At 39.6% G+C, this 18,277-nt stretch overlaps 1 protein-coding gene across 1 annotated transcript in view; it reads left to right on the forward strand.

Annotated features, from left to right (window-relative positions):
* LOC124170798 (serine-protein kinase ATM) overlaps positions 1 to 11,086 on the forward strand; it is a 182,773-nt gene extending 171,687 nt beyond the window's left edge. Inside the window, exons 45-46 of the mRNA XM_046549763.1 lie at positions 4,958 to 5,289; positions 9,999 to 11,086. Of these exons, the coding sequence (XP_046405719.1) occupies positions 4,958 to 5,289; positions 9,999 to 10,174 (508 nt within the window). The 3' untranslated portion in view covers positions 10,175 to 11,086. The remainder of the gene's footprint in view (positions 1 to 4,957; positions 5,290 to 9,998) is intronic.
* The last annotated feature ends 7,191 nt before the right edge of the window (positions 11,087 to 18,277 follow it).

Raw genomic sequence — 18,277 nt, forward strand, 5'->3', positions numbered from 1 at the left:
ATCCTCAGAGTCAGGTAATCTTTCTTCTTCTAATGCAAGTATGATTCCTTATTCCATTTTTTTATTCACATGATAATAACTCCTTCTCAGTGGCACTGACTCCACTGGGCCTGAGGGGGCCCGAGCCCCCCAAAAATTCATTACAGATGTGAGGAAAAAATGTGTCATACTTGTCATTTTCCCTGGAGTGTCCAGATATCTAGATTCCAGTGATCAGGGTTCTAACGTCGATCATATGACTCTTCTTAAATGCTTAAAAAACTTAAAATTCGCTACTTATAAAATTTACAGAGACAAGGTCCCCGGTTTGGGCCCCCCCAATATTTTTTGTAAGTTGGCACCCCTGCTCCACCTGTAATGTTTAGATACTTCTAGTGAGGTGATTCATCCCACGCTTATGGAAAGAAATCTTGGGAGATAAGTCTCATTTTGTGGGAACCATTAGGAAAAATAGGGAAGGGCTGTTAAGAGAAATAACGATTGCTAAATTAAAGAAAGGCATTTCAGTGCTATGAAAAACTTGTGGAGCAACGGTAAAGAAATGGAAAGATCAGCGCAACGTATTCATGATCTCCACCACCATCAGATAGGAGATAATCCCCACGGGGAAAGAAATCGAAGAGGGGAAGTGGTTACTAAGCCAAAGATGGTGATTGAGTACAATAGAATAAAGGGAGGAATTGACATTGCCGACACCCTTTCGTTCACACCCATCGAAAAACAGTAAGGTGGTACCACAAGGTGGCCGATGATGCTCTTTTTGGGACTTGCATTGTTAATGCTTTTATACTGTGGAATGAAACACGGAATCCAGGTGCCCACATGATCTCTCTCCTGCAGTTAAGACGATAAATTATAGAAGAATGGATGCATATTATATGGGATTCCGTTGATAGGGTCTAAAAAAATCGACGCACTACCTGGTAAATATAAATAAGACTGAAGGAAGTCTTCGAAGTCTGGTAATTTAGAGGATAAAATTATCATTACATAAAATCGAGAATTAGTATTTTTCGCACTAATTTTAGCACTGTTTCTTCATTTTAGAAAAGCCCGTGTTGGCTGTCGCGGATGTTAAAAAGAATTCTTGCTGACGATGAGCCGCAAAGTTGCCCTCAGTAAAGCCAAAGTTGCCCTCAGTTTCTACAAAACTTATGATCTGTCCGGATCAGCCGTACCTACGTCTCCCAAATTTAAATCATTGCACTAATCATCACCGGATACGGTAGCAAATATTATTAAAAGCATAATCAACAATTAAAATTTTAAAATTTGTTTTAACATTATTTTCAATCATAGCTTTTCAGTGAGCACTAAAAAATTGGAACACACATCCAATTGCCTGAGCCGCCAAATGGCGTCTCATCAAATTTTAGACATTGTCAAAAGTGGGGAGACGCCCTATGGCGTCGCACGTGATTAAAGGTACAAGCGATAGCGCATCACGTAATGAGTGTAAATATACCGAGAAATATAAGTAAAACCCAAAGATAGGCTCAATATCATTATTGCCGTTTGGTAATAGGTTCGAAAATATTTGCTTGGCACACGCGGAATGACAGTAGAATTCGGGCCCGGCAGGGAACGTGTTAAAGAAAGAAATGGAGGATTTTCATTTTATAAAATATTAAATCCCCTGGCCAGTTTCGGTGGTTTATGTTCCCGTTCTTATATTTTTTGATTGCCTAAGAAAGCTGTAGAAACAGCGTAACTATTTGGAATCAGTATGTGGTGGAAGCTTTTGGATAAATTTGCGAATACATCATGCCTGCAGTGTCAGTTTTGTCGAGTTTTTGAATGTTTAACTAGTACGTCAGTCACTTGGGAAAATTGGCCGAAAGTTTCACTGAACTATGGCATGATTTGGTAGTCAAAGATATTTGTTGTCTCCATGTCTCTGGGTTTCAACGTGTGGATTTTCTTTGTGACGACAGTTTCTCCGGTATTCCAACCGGCGTCTTCAGGTCGAAACCGGGTGAAACCCAGAAACATGGAGACATCATCTAGACAATGCCGCGGAAAACTATGCGTCAAAGATATTTGTTTTTAATGTCCAAAGATTTGCGTTTTCTGGACATGATGCACACGGCCAACCACCTGACACTACTACGCCCCTGAGACTGTGTCAACTCCACCCCTTACCCACACCCCAACTCTCTGTTGCCATGGGATTGGGTACATCCTGTCAACAGGGTGGTAGGAGGGTAGAAGTTTTTTAATCGCTCTCTTCTGCTGAATGCTGAGGCCCCATCAACCTTCTGCCTTGGATCGTGCCCAAAGGATTGGGTGCAATGAGTTCACCCCTCCATAGTCTGAGAGTTTTTTGGAGAGCGATTGTGATGATGCAAATGTTTTACTTTATGTACAAAATCTTCATTTCCTCCGAAAAATAATAACCCTGGGCAGTGTACATACCTATGATAGAAGCACTGCATGGGAATGGATTAGCGAGGACATATATGCTGCATCGAAAAATTTGGAGCGGAATATTATTTTTGACATAGGAGTCTGTGCATAGGAACTTTTAATTATTGCCAAGAGATTCAAAGGATTTGGTGTAGGAATCAGCATTTTTTAATTGCGCTTGCAAAGTACACAGCCCTTGAGGGTAACCCGCATCTAAGTTAAGCCATTCATTTAAACAAATTTAAGGGATTGCGCGGAAGTGCATCACAGTTTTGTTGATATGATGTGAAACTTTGAATGGTACAGAATATTGGAGAGTATGAAGAAAAGATAATGAAGATTCACTATGATTGGTTGCTCAGCAGAAGATTCTCTTTATTTTAATATGAAATCAAATGATTGAGGCTATGCAATACACAAAACAAAGCAAAAGTAATGATAACTGTATAAACAAATGTCTATTTTTTAAGCATCTGGGAGGGGCACGTGCCCCTGTGCCCCCCTCCATATATCTTTCTATGTTCATTGTTATTATTCAATTCTTGGCCAAACCTCTACAAAAATACATAATAAATACATGTATGTATACGGTTGTTAACACTAGAATGACTGAGCTAAGCTGCTTACCTATAATGACCGCCAGCGTTCAATTGGTTCGCCCTTTCCTTGCACTCTTTCGTTCGTTTTCCCTCCATATTTTTACTTAACGACTGTAGAAGTGTTCTGATAATGTTTTATGTTCAGATGTAGTGTTAGGAAAAATATTGAACTCTGCAAAAAATATTAATTACCCAAGGAAATTTTATTGTGAAATAAAAATGTGTTTCACTTGCATCGTTAACAAATAATGTGTCATGTGTTTTAAAACACAAGTAGCATTTCAAAACACGTAATTTGTCGTATTTTCATTGGCTGAAAACATACAATAGAGAAAAAAACCGGGAAAGACAGCTTAACAATGAAGTACTACAAATTTGGTCTCAAGGTATGCATTTCTTTATTTTCATGAGCACATTTTGCAAATTTTCTGATTACGTTTACGGATTTCACACATGTAAAGGCATAAATGATTTTTTTGGGACAGAAACGGTGGTGCCAAGGAGATGCAAAATGCTGATATTGGCACTTTAACCGGAAGATGCCTGGTGGAATGTAGGCAAAACTTTCGTCACCCTGTGACAAATAATGCGGTGAAAACTCGAAAGATGAAGTGATCGATGAATCAAGAATGCCACTGTAAACTACGAGACTACAAAGGAGACAGCGCTTAGATAAAGTGACCGCAATTGTAGAATTAGAAGCGTGTTTAAATTTCAAGGAGGTAGAAAAGAACACTTTTGGAATGTTTTGTTGTGTATTTGGTTTTATACATCCTCTTGAGTGTTGAGTTGAACGTGAGCATCTTAGGAAGATTTCTTTTAGAGATTAGGCACGACGGGGCAATAAAAATTACACATGGAGTGCTGATCGACCTATAAATGCATTCTAACACGTTCAGTGAGCACGTTGTAGAAAGTATTTATGGAACGTGCAGAATGGAGGAATATTGATGGAGACCATCAGAATAAGTGAGGATCATGTGAGAGCGAGACTGCATGTGAGCAAACAAGTTGACGGGGAGGGAGGTGGTTGGAAACATCCGTGATCGTTTCATGACAGTGTCCTCTGAGCCTCGTGTCATAAATGCCTCTCAGCGACGGATTGCATCAATTTCGGGGAAGGAAAAACAACACACACCTTTGTGCCTCAGCCTATGAAAATTTCAACCGCTAAAGTCGTGGAAAAGTGTTTATGCTTTGTTGCATTTGAAATAAATTTCATTCTTCCAATGGACTGAACACAAAAAAGTTTTTCACCAAATTTGTAAAAAGGATAAAGTTTATATTGGAGGATTGGAGGAGCATCACCAGTTTTTGTGAACCAGATGATCACAGTATGGACTGAACTAAGGGAATGGGTGACTGCAGCGTCTATGAAGAGGCAGTGAATGGCATGCGAGTTATAACACGCCACGGTAAGGGTATTCCCGGGGCACTCACAAGCAGCCCCGCAGGCTGCACGGTGGGCAGAAGAAGCAGGGGTGCAGTGGCGCTTGGCTTGGATGGCAGCAGCTATGCACAAATGCAAAAATGAATGTTCATCATTGTCCATAGAATACTCGGTCGAACGAAATACAACGATCAGTCAATTGACCAGCCCCGGTCATTATAGTGTTAAGAATATGCATAATTCATGTCTGTTTCAATGTTAATAGTTAAAAATTCTACTGGCTAGGGAGATTGTAGGTAGATACCACAAATGCATAGCACATTTACAAGGCTTTTTATTCTGATTATTTGGTGGAAACTTTGGCAAATATGTTCTTTAATTAGGTTCCGTCCTTGTTCATTTGTGCAAAATAATTAGCTGCCCAAAATAGCCATTGGCCCCAATGGCTGGAATGCACTGTAGCCGCAAATAGGAATCGATTTCGTGGATTTTTTTATTTAGTAGCCATTAAATTTGGATTTGCCCTTCAAAGTATTTTTGCTTCTCTTTCTTATTCTTCTAGGTCATGTGAAGTTACCATGGAGCTGATGAGGAATAACCGCCAAATCATATTAACCGTCTTAGAAGTCCTTATCTATGACCCTTTGTATGCGTGGACGCTCAAGCCAAAGTTTAAGATTCTGGAGGCCCAGTTGGAAGCGAGATTGAGTGGAGGATCATCCACTACTCTGACGGGTGATGAGGAAGTGGTTGTGCGCGAGTCACCCTCCCTGCCCTCCACGGTCCGCTCCAGCTCCAGTTCTGACTCCAAGCCTTCAGAGTCCAAGAAGAGGAAGAGCTCGTCACCTAGTGAAGAAGCTGCTAGCTTCGTCAGTGGAGGCAGCACCACCCAGGGTGAGTGTCAAGGCCATGCATGCATATTCAGTACTCACACTTTCAATATTCAAATGCAATGATATTTGAATTGTGATTATCGGCTCATTCACCATTTATTACTTTCGATTGTGGCAGTGTTTGAAAAATAAAGAGACTCACATTCGATCTGTTGCCTCCTTCATGGAAAAAATCCAATGGCCTTAACCCTTTTGCGATGGAATGGATGAGGTACATAACTCTCTCGTGTCACCGCTTGTCGGCCACTCCTTGGCTCTGTGCTGTTGGCCATCTGGGGTTTGTTGCTGTGTTACCCTATAGTCGGAGGTGCCTTCCCTCTCTGAAAGGCCCACCATGGCATGAGACATAACTGTCATGACCCCACCAACTCATAGAAAGTAGGCGGCAACTTTTGTGTTTTCTTATTTCACACCTATGGCCTGAATGGGAATTATCTGTTAGTTATCATTCCCTTCTGTCTTTGGAATTCATTTTTGTGGATTGCAATTTTTGGTCGGAGTAAAAAAGCCCATTTGTCATTGGTATCTAATATTAGGGCAAAATCTCTCCTCCTATCGAGCCTGATAAAAACATTGTGAGGAAATATCACGATACATCAACAGATAAAAAAAGTACCTGCTAGTAGAATATCATGATACCCTTTGGAATGCAAGTCAAGTGAGCTTCATTTAAATATTGCTCAAAACAGTTCTTAACCTTCTGTCGGGCACAATTGGTCTGATAGGCAGAGCACAAGTTTTTTTTCATTTCTCCTGCCGCTTAGCAGTATAGACCTTTGGCCCTTAAAGGAGCTGTTTGTTCTGACATACTCTATGCAACCTTGAACTTTTCTCATTTTCCTGACAGATCATTGGCAGATTATTCAGCATGATTATGGAAAATGATATCACAATAAAGTGAAATAAAAGCATTATTAGATAAATAAGACAACAAAATTAAAAAACTGATCTTATAGAATTCACATGCTAAAATACGTTACATATATGTAATAATACTTAACACTTTCAGCCTGAAGGTAAAAATTTTAACTTTGCCGTGATCTGAATTTTGTTTTTGTGTTTTAGACTTAAAAGTGTTATATTTTATCAAAAATGATCTAAATAAGTTGCTATGCACATAAATGCTTATGTTATTCAAGATTTTTTGCCGTCATCCATAGATGACACTGGGATCTGGCAAAGGGAAAAGGCTGCGGCGCTCGCAGTATTTTTACGTAAATCGCCCACGGCAACATTTTGAAGTCTTTTTTTTCAAAGTATTTCACTTTTTTTATTTCTAGGGCTGATTAATAAGGTTACAGGTTATTATTAAGGCATTTTTTTAAGGTTTTAGTTTGGAATTTTTTTCCTTTTTCATACTTATCTATTATGCCTTTTTGTTATAATATTTTATGCATACGATGATTCATTTTACTGATCTCGGTTGAGATAAAGCAGCTTTAATTTCTCATTATTTCCCATCCAAGAATATACAGTGTGTCAAAGTATTTTTTTTAGATAAATGATGGATTTTCGTTCCACCGGAAGGTAACTCGCTGTGTGTGCGTCAAGTTAGGGTTGACTCGGATGAGTGGTTTCTGACTTGTGGTGCCGCTGATCACGCTATTTGCGTGCAAACATTTATTTTAGAATGGAAAAATATAGGTAGTTGGTTATGAACACATGCCCAATTTGTACCAACTCCGCACATTCCGAAGTCAGGACCTAATCCACAAGTATCTCGAAACGCACTTGAGAACTTTGCTATGTATGTAAGCCGTCGAAAATGGCTCACTTTCTCGTGGAAAAAGGTCAGTGAAATCTTATCAAAAGACTCCGACCCAAGGACAGAATCAGGGGCTGGAAGGGAGTGAGCGTATATTTTGCTAAGGAAGAGCATGGCCGTCTAACCCCAACTCTCATTCTTTCCAGCAAGGGGCACTTCCTCTTCCATTTAGGGGTGACTAGCTGACAAAGTGTACTGCAGTAAACAAATATAGCCAAAAAATAATGAAATGCCCTTTATAAAAAAGAAGAGAAATGCAAGCACTGCTCACGATATAGTTTCTCAATGTTATTGCGTATGTCGAAAAAGTTAATTGCTCGGTGCGAATGTAGCAAGGGACAAAAATTCAGCCAAAAATTTTATAGAATATTCAATCTCTATATGCTTATGTTATAAAAAGTATATGGAATACTTATTTTCAATATGTATATTACATAATTTACAACATCATGATTTATAAATTCAATTACACAGAATAATATTAATTCACAATATGGATGTATCAAATTATTAACTACATGAAATTCAAATATGAAACGATATACGATATTTATCAACAGAGATTATTTGATATTTTCTATATTTAAAATAATTTAAATGTTTACAATTTAAATTACGACATATTTAAAATATACATGCAATTTTTACGATAATGTACAATTTTATGATGACAGTGGAGAGGGATCACTAGTGATGATTTTGGAAGCAAGGGTCGAAGCAGAGGCCAGGATCTTCAGTGCAATCGGGGCAGAAGGATGTGATAAGGGTCTTAGCATTGTCTGCATCGTTTTTGGACCCTTCTCTCGTCCCTGTTTTCGTAATTCTTCGGAAAATGCAAATTTATTGATAAAAAGGAAGGGTCTCGTGGTACAGGAAAATTTCTTCTTGTTTGCCCTTTGGCGAGGACATCTATAATAGGCAACCAAAATGAGTCCAAGCCTAGTTTTTGCGAGCCACAATTCTGGCACAGGAGATAGAAATTCAAAAGCATTACATGCATCACATGAATCCCTAATCTCATGAACCATTCTAATGTGTTATCATCACGGGGATATTACGCCATGAGTTGGTCGACACAGTCAACGCTCCCCATGCATCTATTATTTTAAGAGATAGGTTTCTTGCTGTCTTGCAAAGTAAGCATTTTACAGAAAATGTAAATCCTGTTCGAATTTAATATGCTAGGCATAGTTAAATCTGTAAATTATATTAAATACCTATTTCAATCAAAAATTATAAGGTAAACATGGTCGTGATGCCTTTCCCTCATCTGCAGCCGAGAGATTGGCACGATGGTGGAGCGCTTCATTCTAAAATTAAAATAGCCTGAATTTTAATGGCACGAGTTAGCGAGTAAATTTTAGTTAAATCGTTAATTAATGAAAACAAATTTTGTTGTAAACAATAAAAAAATACTTTAGTAAAAAATTTGAAGCTCAAGGTAATAGAACTCACTTGTATCGAAAAATTCCTATCCAAGAGTGTGGAGTTCAAAATAAAAAAAATTTCATCAGAAATTTTTATCCACTTCCTGTTGAATAAGAGGATGATTAGCAATGAATTAGTGGATTGATAAAAAGAGAATAGAGAAATTATTTACTACATCGATAACTCAATTACGTGCAACTAACCCCGTAAAAAAATGTACAAACTTTCCGAGGGCACTGGAGACACAGTAATGATTGAAATCAGAACCTACACAAACTGTAGATGCATGAAAACCTACTGCCGAGTTTTGTGAAGAGCTGAGATCGCTAAGCAAACAGATAGCGAAGAACGGATCTTTCAAGGTTGTCTCTGCCGGGCAAAGTCTGCTGTCATCTATAGATGATGCTTGGTGTCAAAGTGTTAATAGCCTAAAGAGCACATTAAATTGCACCTTGCTGGATCAGTCGGGGGCCGTACGATGGCTTGTAAAGGGGTCAATGAATAGCACGAAAGACATCATGCAAATCTTTGACTACATTAATAATGATGCTTTAATTCTTTCCTGCTGGGCCTACAATTGGAAAATGTTTTCTGTGCTACGAGTTGCATGAGGATATTTTAAACCTCTCTGTATGGAGCTCTTTTTTGGGGTGGAGTTACGCTGGTATTTTCATCCCTCAGATTTGGGACTCAGGTCAACGGGCACTGTCACTTACCCCAGCCACTGGACTACACCCTCTAACCCTATCATAGCCAAAATCCACGGTCAACTTATTGCGTTACCAATGTTTTTTCAACCAATAATTGTATTTGATTTCAAATAATTTACACTTTTAAAAGAATTACTAACATTTTGTAAGCATTGTGGAATTTTAAAGATTTCTAGCATTAGTTATTAAATATAGGGTAATGAGGCTATAAGTCCAGAAGTCCGTTATTTTTAACCTGAAAATTTTGTTTGAAAATTGCTTATGCACAGAACAGAATGAAGAATTCATTTCAAAGTGCAAAAAATTTTAGTATGCAATAAAATTAGTTATTAAAAAAAACTATTCACAATATAACCACTTTGCAATGGATTCCTGTGTTGAGGATAGCCATAAATGAGTGGGAGGGTCGGGCTTAATTGCATGGGGAGTGGCCCTAAGGATTCGCTAAGCTGGGTCTATGGCCGGGCCTGAATGCATCCGACAATTGCTACCTCAGCGGTCACTTCCCTTCCCTCACGTCATCCAGAGCCAACGTCAGGTTGTTTCCGTTGAAAAATTCGCGACAGCTATACCCAACGTCAGGTGCTATGCATTTGAAACTTATGCCTGTCGGCTCCATCCGACATCCGGTGCGAAAGGGTTAAACTTTAAAGGTGTATCACGGAGCCATCATAAGAGTTAATAATTTTATTTTTTTGCGTCTGTGCCTGTCAGGCACATTGTGCCTGAACTCAGCAATTTCAATGTTGTGCATGACTAAAGGTTAAAGGTTAGTCTTAGCTTATCTGTATTTTTTTACATTTGCAGGAGAAAGAAATACAATTGCTGTGAGAGCTCTGGAGAGGCTGGAGCAAAAGCTGTTGGGAACTGAGGATGGGAACTCTGCGTCGTCCGTGGAGGCTCAGGTTGAGAGGCTTATACAGGAAGCTCAAGATCCTGAGAATCTCTGTATGCTTTATCCTGGATGGCAACCATACCTGTGAGCTGAGAAACGTAATTGTATCTTAGTTCAAACACATCACTGGCTGTGAACATATGTAATAGTTTATTTTAAGTTTTTTATTGCATAACTTTTGCATTGTATTGTGTTTAATGGTTTTATTCAATTTGAGTATTAAAAATTTCAGGGTAGTGTTGGATTGGTTAGTGGTGCTATTTTTCCCTTAATTTTGTGATTACATTTCCTAGCCATGAAAAGGAAAAAAACATCACAAGCACATTGACTTTCATATTCCCTGCGTTGGTGATATGACTTTTGGCAAGAAATTGTCTCAGATGTGACCTTTAATTAGTGTTATGTTTTATATCATATAATTAATTTTTTCTGAAGTTATGTATTTATAGTTGATTAACATGAATCCAATTTTGAGCTCTGCTGTTTGGTAGCAGAAGGAATTTAACTACACATTTTGTTAAGCCCAATGCTCACATCTCTTTTAGTTGCTATTTAACCTCACCTATTTGAGTGGCTAAGGTTGAGAATGTTTTGTGGGCCTACTGTTTTTTTACTTGTTTAAGCTTGCTTTCAGATACTGCATTCCATTGTGCAATTGTGCATTCAATAGTCCAATTATGAATGAGAATGTTTAAGTGCAGTTTAGAAGCCTTACCTCATGACTGAAGTCTAACAATGGCTGTGCTAGTTTTAAAAAATACAAGTTATATTTGTGGATTGTATGCTTGAAAATATATCTGTGATTCGATTGTCCAGTCTTCCAAAGACAAATTTTTTCTGGAAATTTGCCATTATTATGTGTATGTGACATTATGGTAGAAATGCCAAATATGTTTAATCTCTTCTAAGTGATGTGTTGAAAGTGTTTCAACCAGTTATATGCATTTGTGCCTTGTTTTGTTGTTACTATCACTAATAAAACAGTTGAAATGTGTTCTTACACATGTGTGTCATTTACTTGTGAGGTTTCCATGGGCATCAAGGGTGATGAATATAATTTTTTTTATTATCTGCTGTGTTAATTCTCTTCTTTCTTCAATTTTCATCCTTGAAAACTAAGCATTCGGAATGAAAAAATTTTGTATCTCTATAAGAGTAGATCTTAAATACAATAAACCATGGAAGCCCATTATAGTGACAGCTCTTTAGAACTGACATTACTTGCAATAGTGAACTGTGTTTTTCACTAAGGAAGGTAAATAATCCAAAAAAAGTCACTCCACGGGCATTACTGTGGCTGTTTTTGCTGAGAGGCAAAAATTGCCTTTGAGATAGCTTATTTAAATCATACTTTTGAACATTTAATTCAATAATTATATACAATCAAGCATGACATTATATAGTTATGTTGGATATCATTCGCTGAGGCACTAAGAAGTTCAGTTTTATCACTGCCATCATCAGCCTCTCACATATGTACTGAACTGTGCATTTCTGATATTAATCCAATTTCTTGGCTCCAAATTTGTCATGACTGCGAGTTATGGCAATGCATCAGGCTATAAAAGGCTAAAACTATGGAAACTCTTCAATGATTCATTCCTTCTATCTGTCTGAATAGTAGTTGAAATGATGAGTGGTGTCAGCAATGGGTGATGAAATGAGTGCGATGGAATTTTAGGCAATATCGTTCCTCATGTGCTTTGGGACTTCATCTTTTTCAGATCCATGGCGGAATAGAGGAGGAAATAATATTCATCTTTTGCAGGACTACCCCTATAAATGGTTGATGCTATCTTGTTTCAAAATAGCTGACTTCTTGAGTCAGTATCATGAAACTCTGTTTTGAATTAATAGAGACACAACTGATAGAGTAGATGTCTGCTTGCACAGAATTTAAGTTTTTTCGAGGCTCACACAATCAGATACAATAGCATTGGATTTAGTGGCCACTAGAAACAGAAGTGTGCACTTTTTAATATGAATACTGACTGCAACTGACTTCGCTACCTGCCTCAGGATAAAAATTAATTACAGTGCATGACATTCATGCAAAATAACATGCCTTACGTGGACATCGAAATCAGTCGTAATTAAGGATGTGTCGGTTCTTAAATTTTTTGGTTCTTGGTACCAGTGAGGTTCTTCCCCATCAGTTCTTGATACTTGGTACCAAGGATAAACTTATTATCTGAATAACTGGCAAATTTAAATGAACTACCATAAGAAGTGAATGAAAATAATTTCACTAAATATCCAAATAAGCAAGAAAGCTCTGTTCAAAAAACTTACTATTGTCTCCATAATTTTATTTACCTGGTAGAAAAGTTCAAATAACTCATTGTTAAGGCCGCTATACACGGTGAATGATCATGCTGAATGATTACGTGATCATTCATGTGATCATGCGAGCAAAATAGAACATGTTCTAATTTTCACTGAATGATCATGCGCATGAAGGTTCATTCGCGAATTGTTCCGTCATACACGGTGCGCATGGTCATGTTGAATGATCATGCGAATGAAATCATTCACCGTGTATAGCGGCCTTTAAAGAATGCACGATCAATCAATATGTCACATTGTAGTGGTTCTTCCTCCAGATTTGATCTGTCACTTATGGACATCTAAACGCGGAGGAACGCCCGGAAGCCAAGACTCATATCTTTCTCCAGATTTTGATTTTAGCCTGGACGGTAGATACATCCGTCGTGCGGGCACCATTATGCGCACACCTAAGACCGCTTTAGACGAAACGATTTTCTGCCAGCCGCCATTCACGGCACAGCACATGGCGTTGCAGAGAGTCATCTCATCTGAAAGTCTCCGGAATTTCACGTGAATGTCGGCCGGCAAAAAGTTGTTTCATCCTAAAGCAGCCTCAATGTAGCATTGTGTGCATTTCACGCCATAAACGGTGCATCGTCAGGCCAGATTGAAATGGGCGCCATGCTGTCAACCGCATGATTCGGCTCGTTTGAAAACATCCATAGAGACCTATGGTAATTTGAAAGCACGATGCCATGCTGTGCATGGCGGCCGATGAAAAGTGAGATCGTTTGAAAGCGGCTGCAGCTAGGGAACTGTTGCAATGTTGACAAGAGTAACAAACTAACGAACTCTTAAATGCGCATGTTAGTTACCCATATAGCACAAACTAGCATATAGGCCAAGTATTGCACGTGTTTTATCTCTTGTAAAAACCATTACATATTACCTGAGTTACAGCGGAATAAACCTCATGTATAAATAATAATGGTCTTATGTCCGCTACAAATCGGATAATACATGTGTATGCACAAGGAACCCAATTAGGGGACCGTTGTAGTTATTCCATTCTCTACAGAGATAGGTCTTCTTGAAATAGTATAGTTAGTGACCGGAAGATGGCAGTAAACACAAAAATGGCGGCACTTCACTTATACTAAACAGGTAATTAGACAAGGCAACATATTCATACAAAAATTTTCAAATATGTATTGTCTCAGACAAAAGTTCCTCAGTATAAAATAATTCATAAGGAAATATGCACAGGTCCAAGCACGAGTGGTGATGATGTGACAAAAAAAGTGGTGATGATGTGAAAAATGAATGTGAATGATATCATGAACAGGATGATAGCGAATATGAGGTGGTGGATGAAGCTCTTAAAAGAATGATGAATAGTTTTTAAAAAATGCAAAATCTTGGGAAACCGCAAGTCGTTACGCTGAGCGCAAATACACGAGGCCAGTGGCACAGCAAGTGGGGGGTTTTGGGGGATAAACCCCCCCAGAGCTCAGAGGAATTTTTAAGTTTAATCCATTTTACTTAATTGGATTGATATTACTAATATAATAGTTTAAGGTTTAATAAAATATCCCTCAGAAAGCCGGACAACTCACCATTTTGAATCATTTATCTTAAAATTCTGCAATTTATTAATCTCGCACCTACCGCTTATCCAGGTGGGTATTCCATACCCCCACACACCCTGGTATTAGTTGCACCTAAACCTCCCCCAGCCTCAATTCCTAGCTGCGCCCCTGCACGAGGCAACGGGGGAAAAGAGAATGACCGAATAGTTGGTATTTCCAATTCGAGTCAATGGAGTTATGCCGTTACGTGCGTGTTTTTGCAGTCTTCAGTTTGCGTGGTGTGAGGCTATGACCCAAATTATTATTACAGTATTCTTCCGATTAGGGTAGGTTTGCATGGAGTATTCAAGAAGTGATCTGAGAGCCTCCCTTTCCTTCCAGCACTGCCTTCTTCAATTCACTGTAAGGCCTACTCTCTTTCAATCTATCTAAAAATCCTATTCTTTTCCTTCCCCTCCCTCATTTCCCCAACATTCTACCCTCTAACACCATTTTCAACATCACCTCCCCGCTAAGCACTAACTCCATCCATACCTTCTGTCTCCTCCGTATCTCATCTAAAAGCTACCTCTCCTCACCCACCATGTCCAACACTTTGTCGTTCCTTTTCCTCTCCGTCCATTTCACCCTCTCCATTCTTCTCCATACCCACATCTCCAATGCCTCCAATCTTCTCTCGTCTTATTTTCTCAGTGTCCACGTTTCTGCTCCGTAGAGCACTACACTCCAGATCAAACTCTTCACTAACCTTTTCTTTAAACTCTTACATAACGATCCTCTCAGAAGCTCCTTCCTGTTCATGAACACCTCCTTTGCTAATGCAATTTTCTTCCTAATGTCCTCTAACGTACTGCCTAAATAGTTGAACTGCTCAACCTGCTCAAGTTTTTCACCACCCACTTTTATCTTAAGTCTCACATTCCTCGCTCCTGATGCTTTGCAAAACTGCATAACCTTAGTTTTCTTGTGATTAATCCTCATCCCATACTCCTCGCAACGGTCATATAACGCACCCACTATAGAGCCTGAAGCCCCCTCGCTGACTGGCTAATCAACGCCTGATCATCCACGAATCTCACTGACTTGAACATCATTCCTCCCACTTTTATTCCAGCTTCTAACTCATCCCACGCTTCCCTTACCATCTCTTCAGCGTACATGTTAAAGAGCAGCGGCGAAAGAGGACAGCCTTGCCTCACTCCTCGTCCCATTCTTGCCCACCCAGATACTCTGTCTGCTACCCTCATTTGCACAGTCTGGGCCATTTACAGATTACGAATCAGCCGCCTATCCTTCCAATCTACACCTATTCTCTTGAGAATATCCAATAACTTTACCCAGTTCACTCTATCAAAAGCTTTTTCTAAATCCACAAAGCAGGCATACACGTCCTGCTCATATTCCTCCTCAAGTTCCTCTTGACGAGGGACCTCATTAATGCTATTTCATCACGAGTTGACTTCCCTTTTCTGAAACCAAACTGATCTTCGCCCAAATACTCGTTTGCCCTCGCCTCTATTCGTCTGTTCAATATCCTTAAGTATATATATAGATATATATTGTAACCAATGCCGCTTGGCGCGGTTCATGGGCGTTTAAATCGGCGTTTACGAGATAGGGAAGGCTTATGTAATTTTGTGTGAATGTGTGTGTGTATGTGCAGTGAAGCGTGAGTGATCCCATGTGCTGTGTATTTCCATCGGTCCCCCCCTCCCACGATTCTTCCGCCTATTCCAAGAGTGGAATTTTCCTATGTGTACGTGACTAGCAGCAGGTTTACCCCATCCCCCCCCTTGAGAAAACAACACCTGCACACAGCGAACGGAAGACGATGTAATCCGCTACCCCCACCCTCCACAAACTTTGGCAAACTCCCCCCCCCCCCCATATTGACGATTCGGGGAAAACCTGCCATTCCGAATCTCTCCTCTTTCCCCAACCCCCAAAAAGTGACCTATGGGGCTATAAAAGCTGAGTACAGCAGGCTAAAAGAAGACTATTCGGCATGGAGAGGCAGCCGGAGGCTCTGGCGGTCATCTAAGGCATTCCCGTAAACCTGTGGACGAGAGAGAGAGAGAGAGACAGCGAGACGTGGAGGTTGAATTGAAGTACGGCGGTAGCAAGGGAAGAGGAGAGGAACGGCAGATTTCCAGCACGCAAAAGAGAGGAACGTCACTCCAAGACGCCTGAGTAAGAGATTCTCTCAGCCCACAGCCAGCGACGTTGACCGGAGCCAGCCAAGGAAGCCATCTCCATCCACGACACAGGGCGAGCCGATAAGTACTCTTGTACCCCCCCCCCCCCTGAATTCAGAAGATCCCCGAAGAGCACCATATCCCCTCATTCAAGACCAGAAAAATTGGAAACATTCCCGTGCATTTTTTAAATTTTTTTCTGCCCTCCCCTTTTCCCCCGTGTGCGTGAGCGGATAATTAGGACTAAGTGTTATAATTTGATATTGGCGTTGGTCATTATTCAACTGTTCCGTTTTCTTTCATTTATGCCAGTATTTGTTAAAAACAGAGTTTCTTTTCTTTTATTGTTTGATAATTGCTGTCACTTAGCATTTAACTGGCCACTAGCAGTAGTTTTATTTTTTTTATTCAAAAGAATAATCCATTTATGTGTTTTGTTGTTTATTTCAAAGTTGAATTGTGTATTAAAAGTTTTGTTGAAATTGTAACTTTTCGCGTGAGCCTTCGTTATTTCGTGCACGCCAGCCTCCATTCAGCAATTGAAACCCACCCCACACCCACTTTTCTCTTTTGTTTCCCCCACCTCCCCTTACTCCCGAACTACGACCCGCTCGCCTTGAGCGAACCCTCCAACGAACCTTCCCCCACCCCACACCCGACGAGACGGGTGACAATGTATACCTTTCGTATACTGTATACGTACACGCTTCAGGATACTGTTTATGTATGCTTAGAATCCAAAACATGTAAACATATTCTCAAGGAAACATTATACACCTGGCATACTTACGGTATATGTCTACAGTTACCAGTGTGCTCTCTGGGGTATTTCCCGTAAGGAAAGCATGGCGTGGCACACTGATGTTGCAATAAATTTTTTTCATTGGATAACGACATTGGTACTCTGAAGATACGTTGAAAGTGTATTGAAGTAGTGGAATACGCTTTCCATTTTCCTCCATCGGTCGCGGAAACGGCCTCGGGCCCTTTAACGTGCCATGACCTTTTTCCCATAACAAAAGCATTGCAAAACGTACATTGGGTTTTTCTATAAATTATACAAAATGCTTGCAACCGGCGTTAGACCTAATAAATGCCTCGATGAAAAGGCTAAAGGAATGAGGAATGTTTAAGGATAATATTTTTGAATCATAGTCTATCCGTAACCTAATGTTAATTACTTTTCGAATCACCCGGTTATTCCACCCGTATTTCCCGTAAGGAAAGGATGGTGCGGCAGACTGATCTTGCGACTACTATTTTCCGTACATTTAAATGGTTTATACCAATAGAACCCCGAAGATAAGTTGGAAGTACATTAAAGTGCTTTAATACGCAATCCATTTCCGGCCTTCTCTCGTAAAAACGGATTCGGGGCCCTCACCTGTTATGACCTTTTTCCCATAACGAAAGCATTGGCAAACGTGCCATGGGTTTTTGTAAGAATTTAAAAAATACTTGTAATCGGCGTAAGACCAAATAAATGAATCGCTTACAAAGCTAAAGAAATGAGGAATGTTAAGGAATAATATTTTAAGAGTCATAGTCGATCCAAACTTATCATAAGCACTTTTCCTGGATAGCGCACCCGTATTCCCCGTATGGAATATGTATGCAAGGTATACATGTACCTTTCGGACACTGATTCCATATGTAGCACATGCGTAAACAGTATATGAAAGGTATATATATATAACTTAAGTGTACAGGACATGTAGACGATTCAGGATACTGTTTATGTATACTTAGAATCTAAAACATGTATACAGATTTCCGATAGTGGAAACCTCACCACCAACACGACTAGTTGAGGGAAGCAATATAATGAGAAGACGGTTCGTTGGAATTCAGAGTTAGATTCAACATGGGAAGGAATACGCGAAAGCGATTCTCAACCGAAAAAAATGAAGCGGAGACTGACATCTCAAAGTGAACAAAGCACTTCTCCGAAAGAGATTCCACGGCGAAGCAATCGATAAAAAAAGAAAAAGGGGTTCGGTCCAGAGTGGATCACAACTTATTAGCTAGCGTGTACAATGATCCAAATAATCCTGCAGGCTTCTCCACCATAAGTAAATTAAAACAGGTGAGTGGGATCCCAATAAAAACAATTCGTGAGTGGATTGAGTCACAAGAGAC

This window comes from Ischnura elegans, chromosome X (genome assembly GCF_921293095.1).
Source record: "Ischnura elegans chromosome X, ioIscEleg1.1, whole genome shotgun sequence".
NCBI lineage: Eukaryota > Metazoa > Arthropoda > Insecta > Odonata > Coenagrionidae > Ischnura > Ischnura elegans.